Source organism: Rattus norvegicus, chromosome 6, assembly GCF_021556685.1.
Source record: "Rattus norvegicus strain SHRSP/BbbUtx chromosome 6, alternate assembly SHRSP_T2T, whole genome shotgun sequence".
In the NCBI taxonomy this organism is placed as follows: domain Eukaryota; kingdom Metazoa; phylum Chordata; class Mammalia; order Rodentia; family Muridae; genus Rattus; species Rattus norvegicus.
The window spans coordinates 75136080-75159054 of record NC_141539.1 but is presented as its reverse complement, the minus strand read 5'-3'; the positions used below and the strand labels follow the sequence as shown (position 1 = coordinate 75159054).

Sequence of the window (22975 nt, the reverse complement as noted above, 5' to 3'; positions counted from 1 at the left end):
CTTTTCTAAATTTGTTCATAACAGATGTAGTGCACAGCTACTGGATGCATTAGACGAGAATGTACTACAGTACAAAGCACCCTTCCCGCTGGCTCCCCGTCCTGTGCTCATCTAACGGTGAGACGTGTTGCCATCACTGTCAGCTTATATACTCTGGCTCAAGCACATGATTCGAGCAGATCCGCTCATACATATGGTATTGATGAATCAAAGTATACGAACATTTTAAGGTTGTTGTTATATATTATCTTACTGAATATGCTACCATATTATACTCATAGCTTTAAATACTTGAAAGTTATTAAAAATGTTGTAGCAATAACTGTGATGGGTAAGAAAGCTATGTAAATATACACTAGTTCTTCAAAACAATTAAGTAACATTTAGAATACTATTATCTTCATTAATAACCTTATTTGCAGCTGAAAAAAACTATATGCAGGGCAGTGAGAGGTTCTAGACAGATACATACAGACGTACATCCAGGTTTTCTAGCTTACATTCCTGTGCTTTCCATTCACTATGGCAAAGCTGCCTTGAGTAACAACTAATTATTTCTGAAGGTCTTAGGGGATAGAACTGAGGTGTTTATAAAAATAAAATATTATGCACCAGTCAATGATAAAGGAAGAAATTAAATATAATAAATCTTCTTACACTTTTTCAGTTTTCTTGTAAGAAAAAACTAAGAAGAAACACCAAGTTGCCCGTTGTTTTCCAATAAGATCTTTACTTAAAGACAGAAAGGCTCACATGAGACAGATGAAAGAGAACCCTGTCCACGAAGTCCGTGCAAAGTGTGACCTCCAGAGCAGTAGCCCACACTTGCCTTTCATTCCTGAGACTTAGTGCACTTAAATAAAAAAGTTGGACACAATCATAAAACAAATTTAACGTAAATTCCATGTTGTAAAAAAACCACGAAGTACTTAGTTAAAACATACAAAGGTTAGATGTGCTGCGTGCCTTCAATCCCACTGATGAGGCAGAGGTGGGCTGATCTCTTAAGTTCAGGACCAGCCTGGTCTACAGTGCAAGTTCCAGGTGAGCTGAGGCAATATAGAGAAACCCTGCCTCAAAAATCTAAAAAGAATGAACAAGAAGAGCCCAAATAATTGTTCATTTCACTTGGTGGTGCGAGTTCGATGAAATTCAAGAAAATACAAAGTCTAAATAAACATATTGAATTAAATCATTAGGCATACTGCTCTTGTACAGATATAAGAAGTACATGTTAATTAAGAGTCTGCACTAAGCTGTGTGTGTGTGTGTGTGTAAGAGTTCAGATGCCCAGGGAGGGCACATCTGTTAAGAGGCCTGAAGCTGGAGTTGTAAGCTGCTTAATGTGGGTACTGCAATTGAACTTGGGTCATTTCAACCACAGCAAGCATTCCTCACCACAAAATCATCTCCAAACCCAGATACACTTCAGTCTTTACTTTAAAAGTATCAAATTCTCATTCATCAACAAATGTAAATTATTTATTCCAGACACACCTAAAGAATATTCAAAGCAAGTACGATGGTTTTGGCTACACATGCTACCCTCAGTGTGTATAATAATAAAAATAATTACCTTGAGAATTTAGAGACAAGTTCTTTGCCAAGGACCCTTCAAACACTGATGAATTCTCAAGATGGTGCATTAAGTGACTCAGAAATTCCTGCTTTGATCCAGGATGCTTGCTTCCAACCTCATCATTGTCATTAACATACACTACTTCAATGGAGTATGAAGGGTTAAACTTCTGGCTCTGGAATTGCTCTACTGCACTCCTCCACACATTGGCCTTGTTGATGTATAATGTCTTAGCTTTCTTTTTAATTTGGAATCCTAACTCTATCAATATTGTTGAAATGTCTCTCCTAAATTTGCTGCCTTGCCTATAAAATACAGATTTGAATAAAGAACATTAACGGCATTTATGTGAAACAGCAGTTATAGAACATTAAAAGTTGTAGGTTTATTTGTTTTGTTTGGTTTTTAATTTTAAAAAGGTATTTTTATAATACTGGAAATAAAAACAAAAACACTTATCTGATTATCTACTGTTAAATTTCCCTGTTTTAACTATCTACCAACTTACCATTTGCAGCAATGTTGAAGATTATTTGAATGTCTAATGTGGACTCAAATTTAGGGGTATCTTGCTTCCTTGCCAATAACTAAAACAATTATCAATAATGAAGCTTTAATGGATAATACAGCTAATTTAATATTATCATCAGAACTCACATCCCCTTACATACCCTTTAGTGTAGACCATCTAGATCAACAATCCTTAAAGTGCGGTCCTAAAGCAAGAGCACCATCTATGAACTAGTTACAAATCCTTGAACTCAAGGTCATCGGCACAATCAGAACCTTTGTGTACTAGCATCCATGAGTCACATGAGTTAGCTTTGTCCTGCTGTGGGCAGAAGCAATGGATTCAGTGTATATGGATCATCTGTTACACTGTCCTACCCCACACACTGCAGGCACAGACACATCTTATTCTAACAGTTGCCTTCTTGCTTCTAAGAGTATCAACGCTGCTCTTTCGGCATATGACTGGACATTAAAACAGAAACAGGCAGAAAAGATTCTCTAGCGTAACATCTTTGGAAACCTAAATATTAAAATTATTTTCAAACTATGAATGTAAGACAATGGTTCATTTTAATATAAAAATACTGTAACAATTTATTATAAAAGTTTTTCAGGTGAACTAGTAATTAATTCACCTTTTTGGCAAGTATCTAAAATTCTTTTCTGCAAACATAATTATCAAATATTTTCAAAAAATTCTCTTTTGTCTTTTAAAGTCTTTTTTACAACAAAAAACTTCATGCACAGTTAAAATTTTCTTCAGAGAAAAGTAAGACTCGTGACACTTTTTAGTTATGCAAAGTTAAAAATCATAACCTCAAAAACATACCTGGTAAGACATAAAATTTAACTCGTTTTGTTAAAATGTTTATGTGTGATTACAAGAATGACTTAGTTGGGAACTTTAGAAGTAGAAATAAGCACAGTCATACAGATAATCCCTGAGTTTCTAAAGGGAGAGCTCACAGCGACTGCATATAAAGCAAGCAATGGTTAGAGCACAAAACCACCAACCTTTGTCTGTGTTAAACAGGACGCTTTTCTAGAGGGACATGTTGTGCTTGATAATTGAACTTCTTGCTTTAGACTGGAATCAAGTAATGTAAAAATTTTTCTATGATGTTTGTTTATATCGTTAAAATTATTTTATATTATGACTCAGTATAGAGTATCAGTAATGTAGCCTGATATTTTGCTCTTTTCCCCACTGCTCCGTCCCTTGGCTACTCCCCCTTCCTTCCTTCATGATACAGATCCTCATGTCTCAGGCTGGTGTCCAGTGCAAAGTACGGCTATGTGACCACTCCCAGCTATTTTTATTTCCTCCTGCCTTTCCCTGACTTCATGCATTCCAATGTTGGGTCCTACAGTTTGAAAAATCATTCTAAACAATTTCATGATCAGCCAATAACATATGTTTGAGCGGCATTTGAAGTCATTCAAAGTGATTTTTATGTTTTTCTAAAATTCAAAATACATACCTCAGTAGTTCTTTCTGCTGGGCTACAGTTGACTGTCTGGGGAGCTTAGGTGACGACTCTTCCAACAAGCAGTCAGTAACTGTCACATTAGTAGAGTTGGCTAATGGGTGTTTGGGGGCCTTTTGGAAATCTACATATTTAAATCTCGAAGTTAGCTCAACAGAAACATAGGCAAAACATTTTCAACAACATGCACTTGAACAAAAGCAACTTTTATTCAAAATCACAAACTATTACCTGAAGTGTAGGCAATTCTTCTACAGTCCAAACACTCCCAATTTTTTTCCCAAGACTGGAGTGAGGAACAGGCCAAGTGTGTTCCACTAGAACCACAACACTGACATCGCTTTATTTCCCATTTGCTGAGGACATAAAGAAAAGTATATGTGTGTTCTGTTAGTGCTGGATTGTATTCAGATTTCTAGCTGTGCCTGAAGTCTAGCCCTCTGCCATAAACCACAACCAACCTATCAAAGGAAGGAAAAGACTATACCTTCGAAATCATTTCCCCCTGTGAAGTACTGACTGACTTAGGAGAAGCCTGGACTCTAGTCTAGGTTGGCCTGGAATCTCTGTGCAGCCCAGTCTGGCCATTCTCCCAAGTGCTGTGAGTACAGACATGCTGCACCACAGCGGACTCTAAAGTATTTTCTCTCATTTTAAACTTGTAATCAATTCCTCCAAACATCCTTAACTTAAAAACCTAAATTACCAACGAACAAAGAATGTAGTTATCAGAAAGGCTTATGATAAGCAGAAAAATGTTCTCTTTCACATTTGAGACAGTACGTTTACAGAGAGACTATTACTGTTCCCTATGTCTGAAGTATCAAGTATTAGAGTATCTGATCTGCGGAATCAAGGTACACAGTATATCCTAAACCAAACAAACAAAAACCTTGCTCTGACATTTCAGGTGCTGTGCAATGCAACACAATCTAGAGTTTGTTCCTGGCTCATGTGACTATTCTCGCTCATCTCTGCTCCTGTCTCTCACTGTACCCTGGGATATGTCAATCCATATTCATTCCCATACAGGTGCATGTATTAGGTTCTATTAACTCTGATAAAACACCATGACCAAAAGTAACCTGGGGAAGAAAGTGTTTATGGGCCCATCTGAAAGAACACAGGGCAGAACCTAAAGGCAGGAGCTGGTGCTAAGGCCATGGAGGGTGCTGCTTACTGGCTTGCTCTGATATTTTGCTTAGCCTGCCTTCTTATAGAACCCAGGACCACCAGTCCAAGGGGAGCCCCGCTTACATGGACTGGCCCCTCCCAGATCAACCACTAATTTAAAAAAAAAAAAATGCCTACAGCTAGATCTTCTGGAAGTATGGTCTCATTTGAGTTGCTCTCCTCTCAGAGGACTAGCTTGTGTCAAGTTCACATAAAACCATCCAGCACACATAAAGGTACTGGGCATGAAGTTTCTTCCACATCGTGTGAGAATGAGTACACAATCTTTTGCATAGAAACAAATATATTCCCTGAATATGTGAAAATATTGGTGGCATTTAGATGCTAGATATTCTCCCAACACCTGAATGTGTGGACATCTTCTCCTATGAGTGTGAATGGATAGGGCAAAGGTGCCTGACTCTCCTCTACAAAATAGTTCTGCCCACTCGCAGTGAGGAAGAAGACAGTGTTCATTCCATACTAGGCCCTCTTTAAGAGTCTCACAATTTTGAAAGTGGAAAGAAGTACTATTATAAAAGGAGGAAACCTGAGACCAGGGGGCTAATTTCCCTAAGGTTATATATTGCTGCGTGCCTTAGAGTAAGGTTTCCCACCCAGTTTACCTTGACTTTAGGTCCCTGGTCCAGCTGTTACAGTAAGCTGCCTTTTACCATTAGAATGAACAGTGTACAGGCACAAAAGCAGGCATCTAGGTAACAGCTGCTCATGTTCCAAGACAAAGGTTAAAGCTTGATAGTAAATCAGTAACAGATGCACATTAGGGGACCTGTGACACATGGATGCTTCAAAAGCTGGGCAGTGCTCAGAGACTCTCACACCCACTACTTGAAGAGACAGTCACCTGCACCATCCAGGCGACACTCTTGAGAAATCAATCCTAAGTACCTAGTACCTAGTCCTGGGACTTTAGCCTCTGAACAATCTTCAGTGTATTGTTACATACAGGAGGAGCTCTAAGTGCAGTTTACACTCACAACTCCCCTTCAACTTGGAATAGCCTCATGAAAACTTACCAAAAAAGTTACTATGCTGACCACGAAAAATTCTCTGTAACATACACATTTAATAACATACACATTTAATAATCTTAAGTTAAAACTTCAAGCATCCTCTAAGTCACTAGAAAACCAACACTCTTAGCGAAGTCTTAAGAAGGAACACTAAACATAACACAACTTGCAGACAGACCTATTAGGTTCATTGTACTCTCTGCCCTCTTTGCAGTGACATCTTCGGACATCACAGCGGTCATGGCTCTGCAACAGCTCTTGATAAGCATTTTCTTCTAACTCCCAGGATGCATCTCTATAATGAAATAAGATATAAGGTGTGCTTTGGTTAACAGAATTGACAATTTAGAAACAAGGATTAAAGTTAGCATTTTTAGGCTGATCTTTTCAGCACAGAAAACATTGTTAATTTATCTTACAGTCAATTTCTCAGTGAACCTTCAAATACTAAGTGAGAAGTTCAACAAACATTCTAAAACCTACATTTTTCTAGTATTCCAATTTTTGTTGTTGTACTCTAGGCTAGCTTCAAATTCAAGTGTCTCTCTGGCTTCTCAAGTGCTGGGACTAAGTATGTTTGTTTGGTGTTTCTTTCTGTCACTCTCTCTGCCCCAAGACTATGGACCCTGAGCAAGCCTGAAACTCAGTTTCCAGCCCGTGCTGGCCTGTAAAACCTCAGCCTCGCAACAACTGGGATCCAATTTACTTTCAAGTTCGCTATTCCTACTCAGGATTTCTCACCTTGTGCGTTACTAAAATTCTCCTTTTCAATTTTCAACCCATTTAGCTGAGCTTAGATCAACTGTGGATCACTTGAAGAACTGGACTTGTCGAGACATATCAGCTATGAGATACTAACATCAGAGTGCCCATTCTCCAAAAGCTGGCCATTGTGGAGAAGGCACTTTGACCCAGTGACATGACTACTTAGCCACAATTACTAACCACACATAAATGATTATTGTTAATATTAGCAAACACTACATTTAAATGCATTTTGGTCAAAAAGTTAAATGTTACTCACTTTTCAGGAATATGAATTCCCATTCTCAACATCTCTTTCTGAAAGATGTCGGTATTATTGCATAGTGTACATCTAAAGAAAAACACTCCTGCGTTTATTGCTTGAACCTACAGCAAAAAATGGGACAATCTCATTAGCAATGCATCTCATCAGGCTGTGAACTAGATAACAGACCACGCCCTGTGCCTTCCTGTTCCACGAGTCTCTGCTGTGCCGCTGGCTCTTAGACCTACGAGCAGAGCAGCCCTAGCAAAGGCCATTCTTTCTTCTAAAACATCTCAGTAGTACAGGACTCTCGCCTTTGCCACCAATGTACTTTCTCAAACTTTAGTACTATTCTAGTTGCTTTCTTTCCCCATGAGAAAACACTCATGAACATAACATCCGGAGAAAAGCGTTTATTTTTATTTTGTCTTACAGTGCCGAGGTCACACTTCACCACCAAGGGAAGAAATTTAGGGCAGGAGCTTGGAGCCTGGAGCAACTGCTGCTGGCTCAGAATCTTGTACAACATAGTAATTATGTAAGTGTTCTTCATGTGTGTGAGTAGTGTAAGTATGTCTTCCTGGGTATGCATGAGTGTACATGAGGAGGCCAGAGGCTGAAGTCAGTTTTTTCATTGATTTGGGCAATGACTTCCAAGAATTTACCTCTGAACCCTTCCACTACTATTCCTAAGGCCTATGTTGAAGTTACTGCCTAGTAGTACTGTGCTGACATGCCTGGCTTTTAAAGTGCCATTTTTTGAAAAAAGTATACACATGAAGAAAGAGGGAAAAACCCATTTAGAAGAAGCAGAGAAAAAGAGATATTTTGAGAACAATCTCCATGAAGAGAGAAAATGCAATTAGGAAAATTAGGCAAATTGAACTATTAGTAAGACTAAACAGGTAAATCAAACCTTTAAGAATAGCCTAACTGATAGGAAATGAAATAGCTAGAAGTCCAATTGGTAGTTTAGAGAAGCAAGTGGGCGGTCACAACAGAGACGGACACATAATAAACTCTAGCTGGACTGATCGCCTTAAGTCCGACTGCTGATGGATGCTGAAGGAAGGGGCTTTGGAGGCACAGGATACACACAGGAAAGTGTTCCATTGCTACAGGAATGTCACTGAAGACAGACAGAAGAGTGTCTTATTGAACATGGGTTTGATACAAAGACATAGCTGGTAGAAAAGGAAACAAGCAGAAACAAACCCAGAGAATAACCACCTGACCAGCTAGCCCAAAACATGTGGAGGACACCAAACCATGATAGAGATCCAAACTGAGTAAGCAGCACTCTTTTTTTTAATGTCTAGTCTCTTTTCAAAGAATTTCTATATGCAGTAACCAAAATAGTCAGAAATAATAAAATTGTTTAGCCATATACTGTAAGCAGAGTAGGTATAGTTCAGATTTTAGTTAGGTTCTGTAATCAAAAGTGAAAAAGTCTCTCTCTATAGAACCTGTTAGAGACAACGACTGAAGAATGAACATGTTCTAATTACAGCAACTGCTAACTGACATTTTTGCAATAGTCAGGTTTCTATGTAGAAATTATCCTGAATTAATTTTTTAAAAAACAGTTAAGTAGATTTTTGTTAGCAGTATTATTTCTAGGGTCTGCCTCCCTCTCACCACATAGCATTGTCTGTCTGTCTGTCTGTCTGTCTCTGTGTGTGTGTGAGAGAGACAGACAGACAGACAGATAGACTGACAGACAGAGACAGGCAGGTAGGCAGGCATTCTACAATGAGCTAGATCCTAGTCCAATGTTCCTAGTTTTAAATGACAGAGTGTTCATTAAAACTCATGTAAACATTAGGTCAAATCTAAGAACTCTCTTTATTACTAACAAATACAAAGCAATTCTTTATAAAATTAAGACACACTTGTCAGCAATTAAAGTTGGTTAAATACAAATCTTTAAGAAATATTACTTCTTACAAGGTTCTCACAGAAAATTAAATTGCACTTCATGATGTTTATTAACTGTTCTCTAAAACATACATTTGTATGGGAGAATTAACAAACATTTCCGAGAAAATAAGCTCCAATTTATCACCTCTAACAGAATAACCAAAGTATAAAAGTTTAAAAGACTATAAGAAAAAAAAAAACAAAAAACAGAAATCAGACAAGCTTCATTAAGTCTTTTTTGAAATATAAGACAACTTAACATCTGTTAACTTTCAATGTTTTTGGACAATTAAGAAGCAAAACCATTTTATTTTACTAAATAAATGAAAATCTAAGCTTTACAAAACAATATTTTAAAAAGTTACATAAATCTTTGTTATTTGGCCTGGTTTTGTCTAACCACACTTTCTATATAATACTAAGTAATTGGGATTTCTTTCAAAATATTTAAGAATGTTCTAAATAAAGATAGACCATCAAGTTGAATATGTAGTCCATCTGCTTGTTTCAGTGAATTAAACCCAGGGCCCTATGCACACCAGGTAAGGAAGCGCCACTGAACTCCAGTGTCGGTGCCTGTGATATTGTTTGTTTGAGCAGAGTAAACACAGATTTATTAGGAAGTGAGAAGAGAGCTCTCCAGAGTGTGAGAGGCCAAGAGAGGAATACTAGTATCTTATGACATTTTGTCTCATGATATCAGATTAAAATTGACAAGAACAGATTTTATACTATAGAGACAAGAAATAAAAAGCTATCTTACCTGTAAACAGTCTCTATGAAACCAAGCATTCTTACAGCAGGGACTCTGTAATATGTTATAAGTAGGAATCGGCTCGACAAATTCCAAACAGATAGTACATGGTAAAGAGTCTCTATATTTATTAGATGTAATTGCTTGAACCGGTCGATGTTTCCAGCAAAATGACCTAAAAGTAGAAGTGTTTAAAGAATATATAAAGAAGAGAAAAATAACTCAGTTAACATTCTCTTGTTTCACAAATGTGGGTCCTATACTTTAACATCCTATAATCAAAGAAAGGCAAATGCTTTGAAACATCAACTTTATGGTGGTTAGACTTACTCACAGACTAGTATCAATATTTTGTTACTAACACCCTTTAACTCCTCAATGAACTTAACAATGTCAACCATGTGACACACCTATGCAAGTAACGATCTGTTCTAATCTACTACATTCCTTTGTATTTTCTAAAGCTTGTTTCTTTCCCATTTTGCCTAACCTTTATAGAAATAGAAATACTCATGGTACCAAATGCCAAAATTCACAAAATCTTCATGTTTGAAGTTGTACTCGGGGCATGCCATAGCAAATTAGATTTTCTTTTAACTCAACAAAGTTTATGAGGCAATTTAATTTCTGAACCATGAGATATAAAATGTATCACAGAAATAGAAATCAAAAGTTCATCCTAGAGCTAAAAGCTGAATGTGAATTATAATCTTGGGGTCCATTTCAGACATTGCAATTCAAGTTTTACCAGATAGGATTAGCTCCAGAGGAAAATATATATTATATATAAGTACAGATCCACACACATACACACACCTTATGTATCTTGCATATGTAATATGCATGTATAAATTCAGTAAACTTGAAAAAGTAATTTTACATGGGAACTATAGCTTTGGGCCATTTCTCATTGTTCTTTAACAATGAGTTTATATTTTTTAGTTAAAATTTCTTTAAATGTATACAAGGCATTTTGCTAGCATGTACATTTGTGCACTAACTGGATGTCAGGAGTCCACAAAGGCCAGAGAGGGTGCTGGATCCCTTGGAACAAAAGTTTCAGACAGTTTTGAGATGCCAGGTAGGTGCTGGAAGCTAAGTCTGGGTCTGCTGGAAGAGTGCCCGTGTTCTTAACTGCTGAGCCATTATTCTAGCTCCTCAATATAATACTTAATTAACAGTCAAATAACTCACGCAAAATTGTCAGTGAACTGGAAAATACATTCTTTCTGAAGTCCACAAGGCAAGTGATAACTTCGTTTACACTGGGGTACAACACATCCGATTGAAGCACCATTCTTCTTGCAGACTGTACATTTCTAGAAGAAATAGGAAAACAGGAATATAATATAAAAACTTTCAGTATTATAGTTTGAAAAAAAAATGAGTGTTCCATTGCGAAAAGACTGAAAATTAATTGCTATAGTATATTCTATCCTAACACAAAGGATAAAGTCTTAAGATCTGAGTTGGGTAGGTTTTTCCTTTCTTGTCAGTTTGACAGTCTAGAGCCTCAGTTTAAGAAAATGTCTCCAGGGCTGGAGAGATGGCTCAGTGGTTAAGAACACCCGACTGTTCTTCCAGAGGTCATGAGTTCAATTCCCAACAACCACATGGTGGCTCATAACCATCTGTAAAGAGATCCGATGCCCTCTTCTGGTGTATCTGAAGACAGCTACAGTGTACTTATATATAATAAATAAAATAAATCTTTAAAAGAAAAAAGAAAAAAGAAAATGTCTCCATCGGATTGGCCTGTAGGCAAGTCTGTGGGGGCATTTCACCATCAGTGATTGGTGTGTGGGATCTGATCTCCACCTACTGTGTCTCCACCTACTGTGGCTGGGCTGCTGGTCCTGGGCTGTACAGGAAAGCAGGCTCAGCAAAGCCATGGTTAGCAAGCCAGAAAGCTGCACCCTTCTAGTCTCTATTTCATTTCCTGTCCCAGGGGTTCTGTCTTAAGAACCTTCCCTCAACAAAAGGCTCCATCATGGAAATTAAAGATAAAATACACCTCAAATCTAGAATTGCTCAAAGGGTAAGACTGCCCTTTCAGAGGTCCTGAGTTTAATTCCACCACATGGTAGCTCACAACCATTTATAATGAGATCTAATACCTTTTTCTGGTATGTCTGAAGACAGCTACAGTATACTCTTTATTTAAAAAACTCCTCGCCGGGGCTGGGGATTTAGCTCAGTGGTAGAGCGCTTACCTAGGAAGCACAAGGCCCTGGGTTCGGTCCCCAGCTCCGAAAAAAAGAACCAAAAAAAAAAAAAAAAAAAAAAAAAACTCCTCGCCAAGTTATTTTTGGTCATGGTGCTTACAGACCTAGAAAGAAAACTAGCATGGTAACCAAAGGAACATTGCAATTCAGGAAAATCCAGTATCTGTGAGCTGACATAGAAGCAGTTTTTACTTAATTAATTACAAACATGATTAAAAGGCAAGATGAGATCATCCTGGATTTAGGCTATCCTAAACCCTGTCAGAAGTGTCTTTATACAAGAAAGGAAAGGCAGACTTCAAAACACAGGGCATTCAAAAGCCCGAGATATAAGACCAATGCCACTATCCAGTACAGTGGTACATATAAAAAAATAATAATAATTAGAGTATACAGCTGAACCTAAACATACCTTGTGAACCTTTGTCATTGAATCAGAGATTAGACTCTCAGTGCTAACTCATGGGCCATCCAGGCCATAGTAGGAAGCCTGAAAGAACCTAAGGCTCTCCCAGTGAACTGACAGAAGGATCGCTAGAGAGGGAGGAAGGAAGGGAGGGAGGGAGGAAGGGAGGGAGGGAGGGAAGGAGGGAAGGAGGGAGGGAGGGAGGGGAAAGGAGAGGGTGGGGAGCACTCCTCTCAGGTGAAAAGATCCCCAAAGGTTTAGTGTATTCAGAGGATTTAGATATACTAAGAAAACAGGCAGGCACAAAAACTTGTAAGGGGGACTCCCCTTAACTCCAAGTCTGCTACTACTAAGAGGTTAAGGAATCTTGATCCTGCATCCCCACCAAGTCCTTTGGCTTACTTACCATTCAGACAATCTTCCTCAGATCCCAGATCCTCTATTCACCACTGGCTCCCTTTATGCTAACCACTCACCCAATGCTTTAACACGACATCTTAAGGGGCATGTTCTTAATTAGTGACTAACTGGGAAAGGTCCACTGTAGGTGGATCCACCCCTGGGCTGGTGATGCTAAATTCTATTTAATTTTTTTTTTTTTTTTAAAAAGCAGGCTTGGGCAAGGCGTAAGGAACAAGTCAGTAATTCCCTGCATTCTTAGCCCCTGCCCCCATGTCCCTGTTTGAGTTCCTGTCCTGACTTCCTTTAAAGAACAGTGGTGTAGAAGTGTAAGCCTTTTCTCTCCAAGTTGCTTTTGGTCATGTTTTATTACAGAATAGTAACTCTAAGACAGGAACCAAAAGAAAATAGATTGTTCCAGAGAAGACCAACTCTTCATAAGGGACATTAAGTGTTCAATCTTAATGTGGCTTCTGTTTTACCCTCTCTCAGGCCCAGAGGATATCACAGAACACGGGGATAGAAGAAGCAGAGGGAGGGAGGTGGAATGGTACATTTGGACCAGGGCACTGTTCTCGTTCCCACCCTCACAGCAGTTGTGACCAGCACTAAACTGCCACAAGATTGGCCTGTCAACATCCTATCTTGGGAAGAGTTTGTAGGTCTCCTTCCAGCCTGAGCTGTTTAGGCAGATAATGGTAGCTAGGGAGGTTGGGGTAAAGAGGTGCCATTACTGAGTATCTCCTGGGTGTTAGGTGAGGGTGGGACATTTTCTTCCATGGTATTGCCACCATAAATGTTCACCCAGGATGCTTATGTGCTCTTCATAAAACTCAGTAGGTCATCAAAACAGTATGAACAGAATGTAAAAGAGAACTAGGTGAAAGGGACCCACAGGAGTAAGAAGCAATGGAGGTGAATACAATACAGATACAGCCATTTTGTCTAGCTATTTACTATCTATCTGTCTATCCATCATCTTTCAAAATTTGGCAGCTCATTACTATGTATAAATTAATACATGCCAATAGTTATTTTTAATGGAATAAATGAAAGTGGAGAAAGGGTTGGGGAGTAAGAGATTAAAAACAAAGCGTGTAGGTCAACTTCAAAAACTGAAACTAAATCAAACCAAAAGTGAGTGAAATAATGATAAATTTTTTTCAATGTAGGTTAAACTTATTTTTATAAAAATATAAAAATGTTTATTAAAATGTATAATTGGTAAAAATATCCATTAGAATAAGAACTAGAGTCATGAATTTCTAATCCAGGAACTGACAGAAGAAACGTCCCAAGGCAGCGCTAGTAGCACCTGTGGTACTCAGCGTAATGAATAAACGAGTACTTACCAGTTTGGAAGCTCTATTGACCTCCTTCCTGATGTCTTCTATTAGGAAGCCATAAACTCCTTCTTCTTCTTTACCTCTCTGCCAAATTCCACTTGACATTAACTATGAATATATTCTCAATTAGAAAATAATCTCCAAGAAAACAGGTTAGAATTAACAAATGTATACATTACTATTTTTCATGACCAAATAAGAGGCAACTCACACCTCCTGACTTACCAAACAGTAGTAGTGGACACTGAAATTCCATTTTTCACACGTTTTCTTTTCTCCATATTTATTGGGACAGTCATCATTTTTTCGGCAGAAAACACAAGCTAATAGCAAAAGAGTAAATTTGAAATTACAAAGTTTATAGATTTGGTGCTTCTCTGATATGTATGTGCATGTGCACAAGTATACATGTGTGAGCAGTGAACATGGTACACGTATGGAGGTCAGAAGACACCTCAGGTGTTTCAGTACTCCCTTTGCCTGGTAATGGCTAATGTATATATACACATCAGACTAGCTGATTCATGAGCTTCCCGGAGTGTCCAGTCTATGCCTCACATCTCTTTGCAGAACACTAGGATTTAGCCATGTGCTACCATGCTTTATGTGAGTTCTGGAGATGTGAACTCAAGCACTCAGACAACATGACAAGTACATTACCCACTGCTGCATATCCCCAGCTCAATTTTGTCTAGATGGCCTTGGTTGGTTCACGTCTATGGTTACAGACTGCTAATCTAAAAGGAAGTAACACAGACCTTAGTCTGAAATAAATGTACTTGTTTTACCAGCATCAGAATTCTCTTAGGATTAAACACAAACAGTAGCTATAAAAGTCTAGGGCAAGCAGCTGATAGACCAAGAACTGGTTCAGAAGTTAGGGAGAATGGATCTATATAGGAGTAAGGTTTTAACAAGCTCAAACATGTACTGAAGTGCACAGGGGGATCGTGTGTGCACCCATAGTCATAACCAAGCTCATGAAAATACAAGAAAAACAAACGTTGGCTGCTGGAGGATCTTGAGGTACATTCTTACGTGATACATTAAAAAGACCTTGAATCAATCAAGGGCCTTGAAGGCACAAGATACTCCAGTTCAAGTATTCATCTTTTAAGAAGACTACTTAAAATTCATTAAAAGTATTCTAATTCATTATATTTACTGTTAAAATTACCTTTTACTACAGCAAATACTGGTTGCTATTAAGCACACTGATATAAGTAAAGACTAGAGGCATTAACTTAGAGGGAAATGAAGTAAGTAGGAAAAAGAATACATTCAGCAAATGTACAATGGTATTACAAAAATCATCAACACCTCCCAACTCCTGGCATTGCTGATGCAATCAGTCTGCAGAACAAGACAAGACAATAAGTATGTGGGGTAGAGGAGTTGGTAGGAGCAAAGTTCCTTGTACAAAAGAAGGTAGGGTCAACAGATACAATAAAAATGATTGTCAAAAGAATATTAATGTAGTTGGCATGAGGTTTATCACGAGAGCTTGAGGACCTGAGTCCCAGCCAGTTAAGCCAAATGGAGGAGCTCAAGGTACAATGAGATCCAATCTCAGCAAAAACCATGGTGGCACACACCTTTGATCCCAGCACAAGTGAGGGAGAATGAGGTGGATTTCTTTGAGTTCGAGGCTGGTCTGGTGAACATAGTGAGTACATTACATTTGTAGTCAGAAAAACACAGGGAGACTGTCTCAAAACAAAACAAATTAAAAGTCCCACAAAGTCTAAATGGAGGAGTAGTGTATTCAGTAATAATTTAAATTCTTCATCATCCATGGTAGCAAGTCTACAGATTGTGTTTATAAAAAGTTATGTATCAACAGGGGAAAGTATAAACTTAGAAATTTTCCTATTATACTTTTGTCTACTGGTTATGTTGTCCTCATTTATCAAAGGGAAAACCAATACAAGTTCAACAGTTTATTCAGATTTAAAGTATATCTGATAAATCATATATAGAAAAATAGCAAATTTAGTTTGTGGAAATGAACATAATCATAATTTAATAGATCATATTAACTAAGTGTGTACCAGAATACTCATTCTTTTTTTTTTTTTTCCCGGAGCTGGGGACCGAACCCAGGGCCTTGCGCTTCCTAGGCAAGCGCTCTACCACTGAGCTAAATCCCCAACCCCAGAATACTCATTCTTACTGGCTGTATAGCATTCTAAATGGATTTTATTATAATAAAAAATTTTAAATTCAGTTACTTACCAAGACTTTGTGAATTACCAGGTTTATTTTCATTCATCTTACTAGGAAAAATAAGAACATATTGATATCTTAATTCAAAAATTTCAAATTAACCATTTTATTAAATTTAGTCAGTATATGATTATAACCAAATAATATATAATCACTTCATACTATAGTACAGTAGTTAACTTCCTTACTTTTTAAACAAGTAATAGTTCAAGTTGAGTGAAGAATCTGGACTTGAAGACACCCGAGAGACTATTAAAAGTTAACTACTAGGATTGTGGGATGCCCTGTAGTACACCAAAAAGTCCTACACGACAAAGTACTGCCTGGACTCTTACATTTCTGAAAAAAAATATTAAAGTATTGGTTAAAAAGAAACAAGACCAATAAAAATAAAATCCCTTTATAATTATATCAACCTACAAACTGTTAAACATCTTTTCCTTTTCCTCCTTCCTTTTGCTATGTTAGGACAGTGTTTGTCCAGCACTTTGTATGCTCACTATTTAGGAAGGAGTGCCTTTTACAGCACTACTTTATGAGTCTATGGTGCTGGTGCACTTGCCGACTGCCTTGTTCAGCAGTGCTCAAACACTTATATCTTCCTTGCTCTCTTGTCATGTCTAGAAGCTTGTTGCCAGGTGACAAGAACTTGCAAGATGCTTCATGAAGAGGTCCACTCAGTATAGAATGCAGGTCTTTACTTTATGACATAAGCACATGCTGCCATATCTATCTTAGACTTCTAGTCAGAGTCTGAGGTAACTTCAGAGACCCTATGGCGGTCCCAACTCTGTACCCAGAGATACACGACGACTTTGAATTTATTTTAAACCAAATTTCAGAGGTGATTTAGAGGTGGTAATAGATGCATAATATAATAAAGTAAGCCACATTGCCCCCCACTCCCCCTGATGACTACCCAACAAGGAAAGCATGATAATTAAACTCCAGGATTGACGTCTATGCAAGAAATACTATAGAAAGGACTGAGGAGGAAAAAATAAACACTGCCTTCCATACAGAAAAACGACATCAAAAACATTAATGTTCTAAGAGAAAAACTAGTTTTGATCCTGGTAAAGTTAGAATTTTAAGAAAAGGGAAAGATGCACAAGAAGAAAACATTTGCAGACTGTATCTGACGAAGGATCTACGTTCATGATGATAAAGAACACAACCTAGTAAAGACAAAACAGGGCACTAAGGCATAGGCCTGCTCCGAGCCATGTTTAGTGTTCAGGGAGCCCTAGGCTTGATTCCTAACCCCAGAAAACATAGCAAAAGGAGAAGCTGCAAAAAGTAACTAAATAAAAGATTCCGACAGAGTCAGATATATATCAGAAACCAAAAATTGGACCACAGATCTAATATATAAATTTTAAGTACATCTTGGCTGAGCACGGTGGTGGACATCTTTAGTAACAGCACCCAAGAGGTAAAGGCAGGGGGATTTCTGTGAGTCCATGGCTAGATTCATCTACACAGGTAACTTCAAGCCAGCCAAGACTGCAATAGTGAGATCCTGTCACAAAAACAAAAGTACATTTCTAGAAAAAGCAAACATGAAAATCATTAACATGAATTAAGACTTGCTAGACGGATGGAGAGATGGCTGAACAGCCACTCTTTTGCCTAACTCCCCAAGTTTAGTTCCTAACACTCACATGGCGGTTTACAACCATCTCTAACTCCAGTTCCAGGTACCCAAGGCACCAGGCATGCATGAGGCACACAAACATACATGCAGGCAAAACATTCATATACATTAACAAAACTTTGAAAGAAAGAAAAGCTTGTGAGGGTTTTGGAGTAAGGTGGTGAACAATTAGTTTCTTTAATTTGTGTATAACAAATAACAGATAATATGTAAGAAAGATTGAAAGAGTATCAAAACCCCGAAAAAAATTTCTTGTATTTAGATCAGATCATAGTAAAAGACTAGAAATCATAAATTATAAAATGTAACAATATACTCTTAAAATTACTAGATCATTGATGAACTTGAAAAAAACTTAAAAACTTAACTTTAAAAAATTTACTGGCTGGAGAGATGGCTCAGCGGTTAAGAGCACTGCTCTTCCAGAGGTCATGAGTTCAATTCCCAGCAACCACATGGTGGCTCACAACCATCTGTGAAGAGATCTGATGCCCTCTTCTGGTATATCTGAAGACAGCTACAGTGTACTTATATATAATAAATGAATAAATCTTAAAAAAAAAATTTACAAATATCCAATAAAAAATTTAAAAAAATTTATAATCAAGTAAAAAAGAAAATATAACGTATCAGCGCCTTTAAGAAACAGTAAAAGCAGATTGGCGGCAGCTTGAGACCTGTGGGAGTCTCTAGTCCCTAAGAAGGAATAGTAAAAGCAGAGGAAAGTTCATGGCTACGCATGCTTACATTGTTAAAACCAGAGAGAACTCCATGATGCTCTTCAAAGACTTAGAAAACCAGAGACCAAGCACCAAAGCAGCAGCCAGGAATGTGGGACAGAACAAAATTAACACAAGAAAGACTCAAGAAATGATTTGATTTGAAATATGATTGACACCAGTAGCCAAAGTAACCAAAATAGAAATCAAAAAATTAATATAATTTGAGATAAAAAAGAAGACATTAAATCAGTTATCTATGAAATGGGAGGCTCGCTAGGGAGCAGGATGAAAACTTTAGCTACCTTTTTTGGGGTGACTTTTTTCCCACTGGGCACAGCTTTATGTTACAATGTATTATGGGTGAACAGTCTATTTGCAGTGGTTAACTTCACGCAAATCTTACCTAGAAAATGTTAAATGTCCAACTATCTCTATCATACACTGGACGAAGACATGCTCACTGCATACAAATATCCAAGTAGTTTTTCTGTGATGGCTAAAATCCCAGGGATCTAAATATACGCACTAATAGATGAATGGATTTGAACACTCGAGCACATCTGTACAATGGGATAGCATCACTAAAATGCATTCACATGCCCTTAGACTGTGTACTGCTTACAGACCCAACTAGCAGATCAATTTTATATTGGTGATTTCCTTTTAAATTTTTCTATGTAAGCGATCCCCAACAGGTTCTTTTGGTGTCTGCATACTGGATCGCTATGCCCACTGTCATCCTAACACAGAAAAAGATTTCAGCGGCTTGGAATCCAAAATCTTGTAGCATCCCAACTCCAACATTCAAGAAGAAATCATGTGAATGAGCTAATTCTAGACTTGTTTTAAGCTTACAAGCTTAATTCAAACAGGTATACCATTTTCTCTGCAGGAGTGTCTGATGGCATAGTTTGCTTCACAGATCATCCCACCCAGTGGGCTTTAGAAGGATGGCCCTGCGTTACTGGACACATTGTGTTACAGAAAGAATGAGGCAGGATAGTGCGGTCTTCAGTTCTAGGTAAACGAACAGCAAACAGTTCTGCTCTTCTAGCTCTCAGACACTCACTATACTGCGCACACCACTCCCCTTCACAAATAGCATCACATGCGAAACATACATTTTAAAAACCACTCAGTAAGTGAGAAAATGTGTATAAAACAGCCAATGTCATGAACTAATGTGAATGAACAAATACTGGTCTTCCTGTCACTTGAGTTTAGAGTTAGACTGTCTGCAGCCGGGCTGCAAAGGTCTTTTTTTTTCTTAAAGAAGCTTACATTTGAATCATATTGAATAAAATGAGAAGACCCAGGAAAGTTTTACAAAACAGCAGCTGGAGACTTAAGAAAGACAGAAAGTACTACTTGCAAATGTTTTATTTTAGGACGGTAAGATGGCTCAGCTGGTAAAGGGACCTGCCACCAAGCCTGAACATTTGCATTTGACTCCTGGAACCAACAGGGTAGAAGGAAACGCTCTCTCTCACAACTGACAATCCCCAGGAGACAGGCTGGCTCTCTTGGTCCCTACATATTGGACCACAATGCCTCTGATCATAAAGCATGTATACATACATACATACACATAAAATAATCTAATTAAATCTGGTTTCTGGTCTTCACTTTTCTAAGTTCTATAAGAACAAATTACTAGTCTACTTATGAAAACTGTATGTATCTCATATACGCTGTCAAGTTAATGAAAATGCATGCTATGGCTGTACCATGGTTAGTAGCTACACTTTAGACATCTGCTCTCATTAACCGTGCTTCATATACATGTAATACTTCCTTGAATCCCCATCATAATCACACAAGGAAGTCTTTATCCCCGTGATACACTTAAGAGACTTGACTCCGGGAGGTTACACAGCTCCCCCAGTCAAGGTCACACAGCTATGAGGTACTAGCGATGAGAATTCTAAACAAGAAGTCTGGTTCTAGTCTTTAATATGTCTTTGATAGATTACCAGGTTTTTCCTAAGAAGACCATGTTTTCAAACCTCTGGTAGAATAGTCTAACTTTTCAGTTAAAAGGCAATTATCCAAGGCATCAGAATTGAAGGAGCCTTTATACATATAATGAGTATAACATTTATTGATGTAGGTTAAAGACAAAAACAAAGGAAGAGAGTGGAAGCGCAAGCACATTAGGATACAGAAAATCTAAAACAGGTGACTTGCTGGTACCATTTATGAAGCTAGCAGATTTGACTGCACTCTTTGGGAAAGGGAAGCCAATAGCTTTGTGGCAGCCTGACTGAATGAAAACTTTCATTTCAATGAGCTTGCTATTTAATTTTTTCCTTCTTGGTGAATACTGAAAACAACATTCATTCGCAGGCGTGAAGGAGGATGAGTAAATTATTTTACTTTGGATGTTACTAAGAACCACTTTAAAGTGATACTTATACATTTTGATGACACATTACCCAGTTGCTAAAACCTTAAAAGGATCTTTTTTTCTACAAAGTACACAAGCAACGTGACAGTTTTCAATAGGGCAAAATACAGAACTTCTTTCAGAAGAATGTTTACGTTTACCGTGCACATCTAAGCCGTTCAAAAACGTATGGCTTTTTGTCGGGGTTTGTGAGTCCAGTTCATCATAAAAGATAAACAGAAAACCCAAACAAAAACGCTGGAAGAAAACTCAACTCTTGATGCTCTGAGTTCCTCTAAAATAACTCGATAATAACAGTCACCCAAATGAATGAAGAGGGTGAAAAGCGGGGACCGGACAGAACGGGGTGGGGGTTGGGGGGTGACACTAGACCCTATCCCCATTGTTAGCAAACTAACATCTGAGAGCGACCGCTGCTACTGTAGCCTGTTTAAGTGAGCAATAGAGCTCAGATTTTTGCGGTAGACAAGAAATGTCAAGGCGTGAAAGAAAAATACCCCGGTTTTAAACACAAAGGATACTCGGATTTCAGCTTAAATCCCCTCGAGGCACTTCAAGGCTGTCATTTCCTTGCGCTGAGGGACCGGTCTCAGGAGCAACTGGGAGCCACAACGAGCACCCCTCCCGTGCAACCCTCCCCACTTCTGTCTTTAACTAATAAAGAGCCGCTCCGGGCTCGACAGCGGCGGTGCGCACCGTCCAGCGCAAGGAGAAGCGCCCACCGCTCACACCTACCCGGCCGCCCGTGACCCTCAGTCCCTCCGGGACACGTCCTCACCAGGCGCGGAGTATAAGTCCCAGGGTCGATGCGTTACCGCTCACGTCGACCGCAGCGCTGTCGTACGCCCACCCGGCTCGGCCCCATCCAACGGCTCGCAGAATTCAAATTTGTCCACTTCCGCTTGCGACCCGGAAGACACGACTGCTCCGCCCCTCCCCGGGGACGTGAACGGTGGGAGGCTGCGTCTGCGCCGTGGCTTCTGGTGTGAATTTAGGCCTGTGCGCAAGGACAGATGCGCCGGCCTGGCCAAGAAAACAACCCCCTGTCCTGCACGTCCCCGGAGACGTGCGGAGTGCACCAGTCACCCCCCAACAGGCCGCCTGCTGAAAATAGGTGTACCCATGCTAATGAGAACGCGAGCGAATGCGTTTGTTTTCTCCTAGCCCTCTCCCTTAAGGAATTCTTTTGCATCACAGTTCTCTATTGTCCTAAAAGATCCTTGCTTGGCTCTTAGGTTGTCGGTTTTCTTTAGCGAGGGCCAGAATGAAAATTTTAATCCCAAATGTCTGGAGTTTCTGAAGGGATTACATTTGAGAGGAAACTTCCACAAGGATTTAGGTCCTTTAGGCAGACATCTGAAAGAACCGAACTGGAACATTAGAGCTAGGATTAACGGCGGGTCAACTAACACCTGATAGAGCTGATTCGAACTTGATTTATCCTAACTGCGCTTCGTCTGCGCCTTTCAAAACACAACTTGAATGATTTGTTGGATTTCTAGAATCTAGATACCTAGCACGAATTAGTAATTTTTTAACCGATGTAACATTTTTAAACTGGGAAATGGGAGATATGTTCACCAATAAAGTAATGTTTTTGGATTTTATATACTGATACTGAAAGCGTTCAAAGATAAGATTTCGAAATACTGAGAAGTCAACTTTAGAAGGACTATGTAATACCCTTTTGAAGTAATGTATGTGCCTGTGGCAATACAAAAATTTCAGGAAGGAACAGCAAACTACTAATATCATCTCTGGCACTGTGACTGGTAAATAGCGAAGGCAAAAGAGGGAGGAATTTTTTTAACGTTATAAACAACTGAATATTCAGATTGAGACAATCTGATACTGCCAATTTTGTTTTTTAAAGGAAAATTGTTAGGAATGGAATACATTCTGAATACAGAAACAGGCAGGGTAAATGAATGTGTGACTGAATCTTAGCTGGCTAGGCTGTTTACATTCATTCAACAGTAATTGAGGGTCTGGAGACCTGGATCAGCAGCAAAGAGCACTGGCTGCTCTTCCATTGGTCCGGGGTTCAGTCAGAGCACCCACACGATGGTTCACAACCTAGAACTTGAGTTTCAAGGGATCTGGTTTCCTCAGCCACTG

At 38.7% G+C, this 22975-nt stretch overlaps 1 protein-coding gene across 9 annotated transcripts in view; it reads right to left on the bottom strand.

The window, feature by feature from the left end:
* The window catches only part of G2e3 (G2/M-phase specific E3 ubiquitin protein ligase), a 31159-nt gene extending 9425 nt beyond the window's left edge, over positions 1-21734 (bottom strand). For 2 of the 9 annotated variants that reach the window (NM_001106726.2, NM_001434265.1), the window contains 11 exon segments: positions 1577-1884; positions 3574-3703; positions 3811-3935; positions 5965-6081; positions 6811-6917; positions 9479-9644; positions 10664-10788; positions 13852-13953; positions 14071-14168; positions 16081-16121; positions 21593-21734. In NM_001106726.2, coding sequence (NP_001100196.1) covers positions 1577-1884; positions 3574-3703; positions 3811-3935; positions 5965-6081; positions 6811-6917; positions 9479-9644; positions 10664-10788; positions 13852-13953; positions 14071-14168; positions 16081-16117 — 1315 coding nt within the window. In that variant the 5' untranslated portion in view covers positions 16118-16121; positions 21593-21734. 9 annotated transcript variants of the gene reach the window in all.
* Positions 21735-22975: the final 1241 nt, after the last annotated feature.